Source organism: Leuciscus leuciscus (assembly GCF_965113295.1).
Source record: "Leuciscus leuciscus genome assembly, chromosome: 22".
Lineage (NCBI taxonomy): Eukaryota > Metazoa > Chordata > Actinopteri > Cypriniformes > Leuciscidae > Leuciscus > Leuciscus leuciscus.
This window is the reverse complement of record NC_138746.1, coordinates 37278436-37294000: the sequence shown is the minus strand read 5'-3', so window position 1 is coordinate 37294000 and position 15565 is coordinate 37278436. Positions and strand designations below refer to the sequence as shown.

Sequence of the window (15565 nt, the reverse complement as noted above, 5' to 3'; positions counted from 1 at the left end):
CTGTGTAGTTGTCTGATATATGTAATTGTGATCACCATTTTAAACAAAACAAAAACGATTTTAAACCAAATAGATTCTCAGTTTATTATGAATTAGGGACTGTTCACATATCGCGTCTAAAAACGTGTGGTAAGCACAGCCGCGACGCTTTCTCCTTTCTACAAGCGCTTGCACTCCCGTGGCGTCTGTCGTTGCTATGCAACTATGAACTGCACTCTACTCATGATGACGAGGAAGTAGGATTAATTTATTTCAAGCCCTTTACGACTAACGTCACATATATTTATGGAGATGAAAAATAAAAACCTGCCCTGTCCAGCTTTGATCAGCTGTTCGGCCGAGCTTTCGATGTTGTCATGGAAAGGTCAGTTGTTTTTTTTGTCACATAACCTGCGTGCGCTTGCGGCATTCTGAAAAGTTTAAATGTTTTCAACTTTTCATCTCACCACGGCATATGAGCGCCGGGACAAACGAGCGCGCTGCATCGCATGCGTGTCGCAACCGCGTCGATTATTTTACCTCAGGGAGTGTTCTGACTGAGTTCGACCACCTCGCTGAATAAAACTCCCACAAATATCACGGAATCACGAACCAACGTCGGCATTATTTAATCCTATGACCAGTGTTTGTAACAGCTGCCGTATGCATATGGATAGCCTCAAACTTAGCTATTAATCAGCTTAGCTCCCTAAATACAATGACAAGCATATATTCGGGATTCGCGTTTTCCATTTGGACCCTCAAACTTGCTTAGCTATAGTTGCACACACATATAGAGCAACGTGTTTCCACTTTCAAAGTGTATGGCAATATTTCAGCTAAGTCAAACAGTTAAAAGATGCTTTGAAAGTTTAAAACTTAACGTTGTTTTGAAGAGGCTTCCAGCACTCAGCTAGTGTGGGAGGGGCAGTGCATGGGCTGCACGTGCAGCGTCTCCAGCAACACAAAGCTGCCTGCGGACGCCTGTCTGTAAATAATGCCGGGAAAAAACTATCGGCGAACGCAGCAGCCGCGTATCGGCCGATTCCGATACACGTCAAACCCGCAAATATCGGCCCGATATATCGGCTGACCGATATATCGGTCGATCACTAGTGAACACACACAATCATTAACTGCCACAGCATTCCCTGGTGAACACACACAATCATTAACTGCCTCAGCATTCCCAACATTCCCTGGTGAACACACACAATCATTAACTGCCTCAGCATTCCCAGCATTCCCTGGTGAACACACACAATCATTAACTGCCTCAGCATTCCCAACATTCCCTGGTGAACACACACAATCATTAACTGCCACAGCATTCCCTGGTGAACACACACAATCATTAACTGCCACAGCATTCCCAGGTGAACACACACAATCATTAACTGCCTCAGCATTCCCAACATTCCCTGGTGAACACACACAATCAATAACTGCCTCAACATTCCCTGGTGAACACACACAATCATTAACTGCCACAGCATTCCCAACATTCCCTGGTGAACACACACAATCATTAACTGCCACAGCATTCCCTGGTGAACACACACAATCATTAACTGCCACAGCATTCCCAGCATTCCCAGGTGAACACACACAATCATTAACTGCCTCAGCATTCCCTGGTGAACACTAGGGATGGGCATGATTAATCGACGATCGATAATTGATCATTAAGAATTTCGTCTATCACGTTTATTTGTTATCGATTAAACTAATGCAGGTTGCGTTGCGTAGTGTGAGTCTTGAAGCAATGGAATTAATTTTAGCGCGGAGGTACCTGTGCATCCCGGCAACGTCAGTCCCCTCAGAGCGGGTGTTTTCGGCGGCTGGACTGGCTGTCACCAGGTTGCGGTCGCGTCTGATCCCAGATCATGTCAACATGCTTATCTTTCTCAACAGAAATCAGTAGACTGGTGCAGAAGTTCTATGGGAACTTCATGCGTTTTCTCAGATCGGATAGCTATCTGATTTATCAAAACGATTCCATTTACTCCTGGTCACATAAATGTGTTTTTGCAAAACGGATATAAATCCGATCTTGAATTCCCGCGCTATATGCATATTTAAATTGTTGCACGTCATCGAAAGCAACTGATATGAGCTGCATTTTATTGATCATCAGCGAAAATTTCTAAATCAAAGACCGCAACAAGATATTGCGGCAACAGCCCTGGTAAGATCATTTCGGTTCTTTACTTTTAGGGCGTTTTTCCACTGGGTTCGTTTGCTGCGGTCCGAACCCGAGTGCGCTAGTTCCCGGCGCCCGCCGCAGCGTTGGTCTGGTTTCACATTCAATTAGTTGTATCGAACCCAGGTGCGTTTGCAGTGATCTTACGTCATCGCAAAGGCACACGGAAAACGCATGGAGAATACAACTCGACTGAGCATAGCTGTAATTTGTCTGTTTTTTTGGTGCTATTATGCGCAACATAGTGAGAGACAACTACGTTTATGTTCATTACATGGTGTAATTCAGCACATATCCAGGGGACGCCGTGTTTCACAACGTTCCCCTGCCACTCATGGTTGTCGTGTGTGAGGAAACAATGATATCAACAGTGATACGCATGCGCGGGATACTATACTTCCTGAACAAGCGCGCACCCGAGTCCGTGTTGCTTGCACATTAACGCGAACCTCGCCACGGTTCGGGAGCAACCGAGCTCAGACCACCTCCTCCAGGTAGTCTCGGGTTCGGTACTCTAGTGCGCACCCGGGTCCGATGACAGCGTTCACATTAGCGATTTTTCATGCAAACCGTGCCCCGGTCCGCACTAAACTGCCAGTGTGAAAGCGCCCTTAATGAAGATGATTGTGAGTTGATGAATGACTTTCACTTTGATTTGCGATAGTTTGCACGTTGGCTTGATGAATAGATGCTCATCTGTGGTGATGCGTGTTGAAGTAGCGTCGTCATATCTGGATATAACATGACATATAGCCTATAACACGCTCTCACACGTTTATTTCTTATCATTTTTGGGATAAGTCAAATTTACATATGTGGTTTTAACAACCAGATGCATTTACTCTTGTCCAGTTTCGTCTGGAATGCGTCTCAGATCTCCTCCTGAAGTGGTTTGAGCGATCGGATTTAAATCCGTCTCGAATGCGTTTCGGAGGGCATTTAGATTTGGTCTTTTCACGAGCGGCGGATGAAGTGGCCATGGGTCTCTGTTTAAGAACGCCGGCTCGCAGCTGCAGGTTCCGCTGGTTTAGAGCACCGCAGGAATCTTCAAGTCTACCGAACATCCAGTTTCACTGCCACAAGTTGATCTTCTTGTAATAAAGATCTCATCGAGGACAAACAAACTGTATTTTTGTATTTTCATTGCATTTTTAATTTATAAAAAGTTAAAGAAATAATGAATTTCAATATAAAAATATTAATGATTAATCGATAGTCGATCGTTAATTCTCCCGACGATCGACAAAGAAAATGTAATCGAATGCCCATCCCTAGTGAACACACACAATCATTAACTGCCACAGCATTCCCAACATTCCCTGGTGAACACACACAATCAATAACTGCCACAGCATTCCCTGGTGAACACACACAATCAATAACTGCCACAGCATTCCCTGGTGAACACACACAATCAATAACTGCCACAGCATTCCCTGGTGAACACACACAATCATTAACTGCCACAGCATTCCCAACATTCCCTGGTGAACACACACAATCAATAACTGCCACAGCATTCCCAGTATTCCCTGGTGAAAACACACAATCATTAACTGCCTCAGCATTCCCAGTATTCCCTGGTGAACACACACAATCAATAACTGCCACAGCATTCCCTGGTGAACACACACAATCAATAACTGCCACAGCATTCCCTGGTGAACACACACAATCATTAACTGCCACAGCATTCCCTGGTGAACACACACAATCAATAACTGCCACAGCATTCCCTGGTGAACACACACAATCATTAACTGCCACAGCATTCCCAACATTCCCTGGTGAAAACACACAATCAATAACTGCCACAGCATTCCCAGTATTCCCTGGTGAAAACACACAATCATTAACTGCCACAGCATTCCCAGTATTCCCTGGTGAACACACACAATCAATAACTGCCACAGCATTCCCTGGTGAACACACACAATCAATAACTGCCACAGCATTCCCTGGTGAACACACACAATCATTAACTGCCACAGCATTCCCAGTATTCCCTGGTGAACACACACAATCATTAACTGCCACAGCATTCCCTGGTGAACACACACAATCAATAACTGCCACAGCATTCCCAACATTCCCTGGTGAACACACACAATCATTAACTGCCTCAACATTCCCTGGTGAACACACACAATCATTAACTGCCTCAGCACTCCCAACATTCCCTGGTGAACACACACACACAATCATTAACTGCCTCAGCATTCCCAACATTCCCTGGTGAACACACACAATCAATAACTGCCACAGCATTGCCTGGTGAACACACACAATCATTAACTGCCTTCAGCATTCCCCGGTGAACACACACAATCAATAACTGCCACAGCATTCCCTGGTGAACACACACAATCATTAACTGCCTCAGCATTCCCAACATTCCCTGGTGAACACACACAATCATTAACTGCCACAGCATTCCCCGGTGAACACACACAATCAATAACTGCCACAGCATTCCCTGGTGAACACACACAATCAATAACTGCCAAAGCATTCCCTGGTGAACACACACAATCATTAACTGCCACAGCATTCCCAGTATTCCCTGGTGAACACACACAATCATTAACTGCCACAGCATTCCCAGTATTCCATCGTGAAACAATCAATAACTGCCTCAGCATTCCCAGCATTCTCTTGTGAACACACACAATCATTAACTGCCACAGCATTCCCTGGTGAACACACACAATCAATAACTGCCACAGCATTCCCTGGTGAACACACACAATCAATAACTGCCACAGCATTCCCTGGTGAACACACACAATCATTAACTGCCACAGCATTCCCTGGTGAACACACACAATCAATAACTGCCAAAGCATTCCCTGGTGAACACACACAATCATTAACTGCCACAGCATTCCCAGTATTCCCTGGTGAACACACACAATCATTAACTGCCACAGCATTCCAGTATTCCCTCGTGAAACAATCAATAACTGCCTCAGCATTCCCAGCATTCTCTTGTGAACACACACAATCATTAACTGCCTCAGCATTCCCAACATTCCCTGGTGAACACACACAATCATTAACTGCCACAGCATTCCCTGGTGAACACACACAATCAATAACTGCCACAGCATTCCCAGTATTCCCTGGTGAACACACACAATCATTAACTGCCACAGCATTCCCAGTATTCCCTGGTGAACACACACAATCATTAACTGCCACAGCATTCCCTGGTGAACACACACAATCAATAACTGCCACAGCATTCCCTGGTGAACACACACAATCATTAACTGCCACAGCATTCCCTGGTGAACACACACAATCAATAATTGCCACAGCATTCCCTGGTGAACTCACACAATCATTAACTGCCACAGCATTCCCAACATTCCCTGGTGAACACACACAATCAATAACTGCCACAGCATTCCTAGTATTCCCTGGTGAAAACACAAAATCATTAACTGCCACAGCATTCCCAGTATTCCCTGGTGAACACACACAATCAATAACTGCCACAGCATTCCCAGTATTCCCTGGTGAACACACACAATCAATAACTGCCACAGCATTCCCTGGTGAACACACACAATCAATAACTGCCACAGCATTCCCTGGTGAACACACACAATCATTAACTGCCACAGCATTCCCAGTATTCCCTGGTGAACACACACAATCAATAACTGCCACAGCATTCCCTGGTGAACACACACAATCATTAACTGCCACAGCATTCCCAACATTCCCTGGTGAACACACACAATCATTAACTGCCTCAACATTCCCTGGTGAACACACACAATCATTAACTGCCTCAGCATTCCCAACATTCCCTGGTGAACACACACAATCATTAACTGCCTCAGCATTCCCAACATTCCCTGGTGAACACACACAAGCATTAACTGCCTCAGCATTCCCAACATTCCCTGGTGAACACACACAATCATTAACTGCCTCAGCATTCCCAGCATTCCCTGGTGAACACACACAATCATTAACTGCCTCAGCATTCCCAACATTCCCTGGTGAACACACACAGTCATTAACTGCCACAGCATTCCCTGGTGAACACACACAATCATTAACTGCCACAGCATTCCCTTGTGAACACACACAATCATTAACTGCCTCAGCGTTCCCAACATTCCCCGGTGAACACACACGGTCAATAACTGCCACAGCATTCCCTGGTGAACACACACAATCAATAACTGCCACAGCATTCCCTGGTGAACACACACAATCATTAACTGCCACAGCATTCCCAACATTCCTCGGTGAACACACACAATCGATAACTGCCACAGCATTCCCTGGTGAACACACACAATCAATAACTGCCACAGCATTCCCTGGTGAACACACACAATCATTAACTGCCACAGCATTCCCAACATTCCCTGGTGAACACACACAATCATTAACTGCCTCAACATTCCCTGGTGAACACACACAATCATTAACTGCCTCAGCATTCCCAACATTCCCTGGTGAACACACACAATCATTAACTGCCTCAGCATTCCCAACATTCCCTGGTGAACACACACAATCCATAACTGCCTCAGCATTCCCAACATTCCCTGGTGAACACACACAATAATTAACTGCCTCAACATTCCCTGGTGAACACTTCATTAACTGCCTCAGCATTCCCTGGTGAACACACACAATCATTAACTGCCTCAGCATTCCCAACATTCCCTGGTGAACACACACAATCATTAACTGCCTCAGCATTCCCAGCATTCCCTGGTGAACACACACAATCATTAACTGCCTCAGCATTCCCAACATTCCCTGGTGAACACACACAATCATTAACTGCCACAGCATTCCCAGCATTCCCTGGTGAACACACACAATCATTAACTGCCTCAGCATTCCCAACATTCCCTGGTGAACACACACAATCAATAACTGCCACAGCATTCTCTGGTGAACACACACAATCATTAACTGCCTCAGCATTCCCAACATTCCCTGGTGAACACACACAATCATTAACTGCCACAGCATTCCCAACATTCCCCGGTGAACACACACAATCAATAACTGCCACAGCATTCCCTGGTGAACACACACAATCAATAACTGCCACAGCATTCCCTGGTGAACACACACAATCATTAACTGCCTCAGCATTCCCAACATTCCCTGGTGAACACACACAATCATTAACTGCCACAGCATTCCCTGGTGAACACACACAATCATTAACTGCCACAGCATTCCCAGCATTCCCTTGTGAACACACACAATCATTAACTGCCTCAGCATTCCCAACATTCCCTGGTGAACACACACAATCATTAACTGCCACAGCATTCCCAACATTCCCCGGTGAACACACACAATCAATAACTGCCACAGCATTCCCTGGTGAACACACACAATCGATAACTGCCACAGCATTCCCTGGTGAACACACACAATCATTAACTGCCACAGCATTCCCAACATTCCCCGGTGAACACACACAATCAATAACTGCCACAGCATTCCCTGGTGAACACACACAATCAATAACTGCCACAGCATTCCCAACATTCCCCGGTGAACACACACAATCAATAACTGCCACAGCATTCCCTGGTGAACACACACAATCGATAACTGCCACAGCATTCCCTGGTGAACACACACAATCATTAACTGCCACAGCATTCCCAACATTCCCCGGTGAACACACACAATCAATAACTGCCACAGCATTCCCTGGTGAACACACACAATCGATAACTGCCACAGCATTCCCTGGTGAACACACACAATCATTAACTGCCACAGCATTCCCAACATTCCCCGGTGAACACACACAATCAATAACTGCCACAGCATTCCCAACATTCCCCGGTGAACACACACAATCAATAACTGCCACAGCATTCCCTGGTGAACACACACAATCGATAACTGCCACAGCATTCCCTGGTGAACACACATAATCATTAACTGCCACAGCATTCCCAACATTCCCCGGTGAACACACACAATCAATAACTGCCACAGCATTCCCTGGTGAACACACACAATCGATAACTGCCACAGCATTCCCTGGTGAACACACACAATCGATAACTGCCACAGCATTCCCTTGTGAACACACACAATCATTAACTGCCTCAGCATTCCCAACATTCCCTGGTGAACACACACAATCAATAACTGCCACAGCATTCTCTGGTGAACACACACAATCATTAACTGCCTCAGCATTCCCAACATTCCCTGGTGAACACACACAATCATTAACTGCCACAGCATTCCCAACATTCCCCGGTGAACACACACAATCAATAACTGCCACAGCATTCCCTGGTGAACACACACAATCGATAACTGCCACAGCATTCCCTGGTGAACACACACAATCATTAACTGCCACAGCATTCCCAACATTCCCCGGTGAACACACACAATCAATAACTGCCACAGCATTCCCAACATTCCCCGGTGAACACACACAATCAATAACTGCCACAGCATTCCCTGGTGAACACACACAATCGATAACTGCCACAGCATTCCCTGGTGAACACACACAATCAATAACTGCCACAGCATTCCCTGGTGAACACACACAATCATTAACTGCCACAGCATTCCCAACATTCCCCGGTGAACACACACAATCATTAACTGCCACAGCATTCCCAACATTCCCCGGTGAACACACACACAATCAATAACTGCCACAGCATTCCCTGGTGAACACACACAATCGATAACTGCCACAGCATTCCCTGGTGAACACACACAATCAATAACTGCCACAGCATTCCCTGGTGAACACACACAATCATTAACTGCCACAGCATTCCCAACATTCCCCGGTGAACACACACAATCAATAACTGCCACAGCATTCCCTGGTAAACACACACAATCATTAACTGCCTCAGCATTCCCCAGTGAACACACACAATCAATAACTGCCACAGCATTCCCTGGTGAACACACACAATCATTAACTGCCACAGCATTCCCAACATTCCCTGGTGAACACACACAATCATTAACTGCCTCAACATTCCCTGGTGAACACACACAATCATTAACTGCCTCAACATTCCCTGGTGAACACACACAATCATTAACTGCCTCAGCATTCCCAACATTCCCTGGTGAACACACACAATAATTAACTGCCTCAACATTCCCTGGTGAACACTTCATTAACTGCCTCAGCATTCCCTGGTGAACACACACAATCATTAACTGCCTTAGCATTCCCAACATTCCCTGGTGAACACACACAATCATTAACTGCCTCAGCATTCCCAGCATTCCCTGGTGAACACACAATCATTAACTGCCTCAGCATTCCCAACATTCCCTGGTGAACACACACAATCATTAACTGCCACAGCATTCCCTGGTGAACACACACAATCATTAACTGCCACAGCATTCCCAGCATTCCCTTGTGAACACACACAATCATTAACTGCCTCAGCATTCCCAACATTCCCTGGTGAACACACACAATCATTAACTGCCACAGCATTCCCAACATTCCCCGGTGAACACACACAATCAATAACTGCCACAGCATTCCCTGGTGAACACACACAATCGATAACTGCCACAGCATTCCCTGGTGAACACACACAATCAATAACTGCCACAGCATTCCCTGGTGAACACACACAATCATTAACTGCCACAGCATTCCCAACATTCCCTGGTGAACACACACAATCAATAACTGCCACAGCATTCCCAACATTCCCAGGTGAACACACACAGTGATATGAACGCACCTCCACTCTGGTCCTGTAGAACTCGATGTCGTGGAGCTTCTCCTTGTAGCGCATCACTTCACTCTCCAGCTTGTCGACTCTGATGGCCTTCTCTCTGAGTGCGTCGAGCTCGTCCCGATACGCCCGCAGCGAGCGCGCGTCACACACCAGCTGCACGTTCTGACACACACAAACACACACACACGATTACACTTCTGTACTTCTTCAAATGCGTCTCTTTTTACAACAAATTTCAGTCTTTGTATACACACAAAACTATTTTGGGAATGGATAAAAATGAAAACTCTATAGATATCTATATTTACCACATCCGACTGCCCCAGACACGACAACATTTCAGAAGCTGCTCAGTCACAGTAATGATACCAATGAATTTTCATTAAAAGTGCCACAACATAGTGCAGCCTGTGGTTGTAAGAGCCAGAGATATATGGCAGGGGTCTCTGATGATCAATCTTATTTATCAGAGTTGTTTTAACCAATATTCTTTGGTTTAGATACTCATACAACAAAATATTCTGGGAGCCATGAAAGCATTTTTTTTAAATGCTGCCGCTGGCTTGCAAGTTTAAAAAAAAACGCTGGTGGGAAAGAGTTAATAGAGGGATATGGATATTCCTCCAGGATCAGGTCTGGGAGCCACTGCTGTGAGCTTTCACTGCATGCTAAAGAGCCGGATAACATCTCCTCAAACCTCCCTTCTGTACTCCACAAACACAAGCAAATCATGCGTAAACGAAATGACGACAAACTGTTCATTTCTGGGTAAACTGTCCCTTTAAGAGCCAGTGTGTGTTGAGTTATAACTCGATCAGACAGAAAGTGGTACAGCATCTATAAATACACGTGTGATGATTGGCTGAGCTGTTGTTGGATGTGTAAAGCTGAGGCGTGTAAGTAGTTAAAGGAATTACAGTAATCATGACACATTAGGACTGGCTATTACGATGACAGAGATTAAGTGTAGCTCAGAGTCAACACAGGAACACAGACAGGTGTGGTGACGCCTCACTTCCTGCTGCAGTCTCTTCACTTCCTGCTCCATGTGGTCCACTTCCTGTCTGCAGTCCAGCAGCTGTTCAGTCTTCTCCTCTCTGAAACACACATTAGCACACAGTCAACCACAGGTCAAAGGTTAACTCGTCAGGCATCAGTCACATGACTCTGATGTCACTCCAGTGAATCTGTGATAATCCCACTAAGATGAGGAAACATCTACTAATGAACTTTACTAGAGACCAGGGCCCGTGTTCATCAAGCCTCTGAGAATTACTCACAGGAACACTGCTAAGAAAAGACTCGAAGCTGCGCTCTACACTGAGTTATCAAGCATCTCAGGCGTAATGTAAGTCTTGAGATGATTCTCGACACTGTGCTGTCGATGACAACAGGCATGGACCAATCACTGGAGAGATTTCCTTTTTTAAGAACATTCTCAGATAAATTCACATTGAATGGGGGAATTCCTAAGAGGAGTTTACATTCAACACACATCTGACAATAAATAATTGTCAAGAGAATACATTATGATTATACACATTGGAAATGAAAGATAAACATGTTTTCCACCATGTCTTAATTACAGATTTTAAACTGGTGTGCTGTTGACTGACCATATATAGCCTAGATATTACGATATAATCAGCCATCATGGACTCGAACTGAACCCTGAGCTGGCGTGAGGAAGAAGCGCTACTGGAACAGAGGAAACATGTTATAAAGGTTCAGGCAAACGTTAGCCAGCGCTGAGGAAGATGATGCTCTGTCCAAACGATACGGTTTAATTAACAGCTCGTCGTCAAACATTTCAAGAACATTCATTCTCTCCTGAAAGATTTCATCACAAGCTCCTCCTGGAACTCCTCACACTGGAGAGACCTCGAGCTGTCTTACATAACTGGGGGAGTTAGAGTGAATCTTAGCTTTAACACATTTGGTAAATTGCTTTTATACTTAAAGTTTGAAAGTAGGAGTAAATATCATGGATTCTCAGCACTGAAGACCACAATGGCCCTTTGAGAAGCGTGATAAATACGAGCCCTGATGAGAGCCGAGACTGCGTTTGATAAAACACACAGCAACAAACGAATGCTCATCATGACTGTGGGGAACGGGAAGAGGAACTGTGTGAGTGTTTTATAGCACACACAGATTAAAATAGCGTGTCCTCTTTCCCTGCAGTGCAGAGCCACGACCTCATTACCAGTGTGAGCGGGACAGTGTGTGCGCACGCTATAAGGCCAGCGCTCTTCTGACTGTTGCTGTTATTTGTACATTAATGTGTTTTAATGCTTGTAGGAACATCTGACTTGTTTCAGACAAGAACTGATTTTGTGTTAGAGTGACGACTGCAGCTTCACACACACGCTTTGCTCAACACTTCTGACAGAAGAGCTGTAGTTGAGCTCATCCAGTGGTTTATATCTGCAGTCTCACACAGGGTTCCTACAGAGACTGTAAAATCACATCCCAGGACTTTTCAAGCACTACTTTTTCGGTTTTCAAGGACTAACTACCATCAGAGACCTCACTTATCACACAATATCTTTCAAATTCTAAAAACAGTAAAAAGATAAACAAAAATATACTAATAAAACAAATTGGTAGAAATGAAGTGCAGCACAAGCAATGACTGCGGTAACACAGGATACTATGACAAACATATCGCTTTCCTCTTTCTCACTGATTTATTTCTCATGAATAAATGTTGGACCTGAAGAATGAAAGCTGTAATATATACTTGGATATTTATATGAGCAATATCACACATAGCCATGAGAAATGCCTCTATATCTATATCAGACGGACTACAGCTTTAATTTTGTGTGAAAAGATTGATTAATCAATCAAATTAAACATTAATTTCACATATTTTGTCTTTCAATAGTTCAAGTAATTGTTTTATAAATATGACTGTTTTTAGGGGTTTTCCAGGACTTACATTTCAAATGTCAAATTCAAGCCCTTTAAGCACCTTGTACGAACCCTGTAATAATAATGTTTCTTGAGCACCAAATCAGCATTAGAATGATTCCTGATAATCATGTGAAGACTGGAGTCAGCTTTGCTTCACAGAAAAAAAATTACAATTAATATATACAATTAAATATACTATTGTTGAAAAAAAGTTAAATTAGAATAATATTTCACAATACTGCTGTTTTTACTGTATTTTTGATCAACTAAATGCAGCCTTTGTGAGCATGAGAGACTTCTTTCGAAAACATTAAATGATCTTACTGACATCAGACGTTTGAACGGCAGTGTGTATATAAAATACACTGGAAAAAAGTTTCAGTTTAAACTGAATTCAGCTTGTAGAGTTATTCTCAGCGGTTATGTAATTATGTTGCGTTTGATAGACTAATCTATATCCGAGTTCTGATTTCTATTGTGCTCCTCCTGTTTTAAGGTTACTCTTAGCTATGTAGCTCTTATCGGTTTTATTTGTTGTCATGCATGTTATGTTATATCTTCTTTTAATCTTGTTCACTTTGGTCAGCCTAGTGGCTGTTGTAAATGTGCAATATAAACTAAAATTGAACTTGATTGAACTTGGAACTTTTTATTAGTACAGTAACAATGTAAATGATCAGGGTTTTTGTTAAAGAGTTGCCAGGATGTCACAGAAGCAGATTAGATGAAGGTTACTCATGTCAGTGTTTGTGCTGTACTGTAGATATTCTACTGTTCCTGTTCCTGAGCCTGACGTGGATCAGAAGGAGAAGGACTTTCAGAGCTTCTGTAAAGGACTTCCCCTCATGTAGGGGAAGCTGAGTAATGTATGAGGAGGTGATTTCAGATACTCACAGCTCCTGGCGCAGGCGTCTGATCTTAGCTTTAGCGTCGGCTAGCTCCACAGACAGATGCTGAACGCTCTCTGTGCGGCTCATGCTAGGAGACTCGCTGGGTGATGGGGCGAGAGTCATGTGACCACAGTCCCGCTCCACAGTCAGAGACACGATCATCTGACAGCAGAACACACACACATTACGCTGAGCATCATGGGTACTAACGCTGTCATCAATGTGTTTATATATCAGGAACACATACACATTACGCTGAGCATCATGGGTACTAATCAATGCAGCAGTCAATATCGATTAATGTGTTTACATTCGACATTAAGCTTTTTCATGTGCTTGTTCGTGCTTCGGACAAGTAAATCTGTCATTCACCAAATAAAAAAGTTGCTTGTCCAGAATTTTTTTACATTTTTAATTGTGTTAAGCAATATTCTCATCAGTGTTCAATCAGCTTTGATATATTTAAATCTGCATATTGTTATATCTGCACCTTTAAAGGGCATTCAACCCCCAACCCCTATGGAGCTAGAATTGTGTCTTTATTACATGCGAGAAAATAAATGAATAAATAAATAAATATCAGGGTAATGCGGAGGCCTGGGTTATATATCAGGGTAATGCGGAGGCCTGGGTTATATATCAGGGTAATGCGGAGGCCTGGGTTATATATCAGGGTAATGCGGAGGCCTGGGTTATATATCAGGGTAATGCGGAGGCCTGGGTTATATATCAGGGTAATGCGGAGGCCTGGGTTATATATCAGGGTAATGCGGAGGCCTGGGTTATATATTAGATTAGATTAGATTAGATTCAACTTTATTGTCATTACACAAGTACAGGTACAAGGCAACGAAATGCAGTTTAGGTCTAACCAGAAGTGCAATAGCAGCAAGTGCAGGATATACAGTGGTTCCATAAGTGCAGAACATGGATATGTACTGAATAAATATAGAGTTGAATACTATTATAAACAAAAATTTACAGATAGATTTGTCCTATGAATATAATATACAGATAACTATTACTGTGAACAGAATTTACAGCTAGATATGTACTGAATATAATATACAGATGGCTATTACTATAAACAGAATTTTTACAGATAGATATGTACTGAATATATATACAGATGGGTGTTACTATAAACAGAATGTGAGCATAATATACAGATGGCTATTACTATAAACAGAATTTTACAAATAGATATATGTATAAGTTAGGCTAAAATGAGCAGTATAACAATGGATTTAAAGTAGTGCAAATAAAGTTTGGACAGAAGCTATCCGAGTGAAAGTGCAGTGGAAGTAATTGCATATTACAGTTAAAGTATGGTATTGCAAATGTATATGTAAACAGTCGGTACTGTAAATAAACAGTCGGCAGTGCAAATTGAGCATATTCCAGTCAAGGTAGTAGTGCAAGATGCATATGTAAACAGTTGTTTCTGTAATAACAGTCAGCAGTGCAAATGAACATTATAGTATTGCAAATAACAAATAACAAAATGGAGGCAGGTGTGAGGAGGGAGAGGAGAGTCAATCAGTATATGAGGGGAGTGGGATCAATGAGGGTTAGAGTTTAATAAAGAGACAGCTCTGGGGAAAAAAAAAAACTGTTCTTTAGTCTGCTGGTCCTGGTCCGGAGGCACCTGAAACGCCTGCCGGAGGGCAGGAGAGAAAACAGTCTGTGGGCTGGGTGAGAGGAGTCCTTAAGGATGCTGCGAGCTCGATGCAGACAGCGTTTCCTCTGGATGTGCTCGATGGCAGGTAGTGGAGTCCCAGTGATGCGCTGGGCGGTTTTCACCACCCGCTGCAGTGCCTTGC

The 15565-nt window shown here is 43.6% G+C and overlaps 1 protein-coding gene across 7 annotated transcripts in view; it reads right to left on the bottom strand.

The window, feature by feature from the left end:
* Positions 1 to 15565, bottom strand: part of ccdc88ab (coiled-coil domain containing 88Ab) — a 100984-nt gene that overhangs the window by 56194 nt on the left and 29225 nt on the right. For all 7 annotated transcript variants that reach the window (XR_014201393.1, XR_014201394.1, XM_082153225.1 and 4 more), the window contains exons 8-10: positions 13747 to 13904; positions 10949 to 11030; positions 9937 to 10095 (exon numbers count right to left, since the gene is read on the bottom strand). Coding sequence is in view for 5 of the 7 variants with exons in the window: in XM_082153225.1 (XP_082009351.1) it covers positions 9937 to 10095; positions 10949 to 11030; positions 13747 to 13904 (399 nt within the window). In the remaining 2 variants the exon portion in view is untranslated. The remainder of the gene's footprint in view (positions 1 to 9936; positions 10096 to 10948; positions 11031 to 13746; positions 13905 to 15565) is intronic.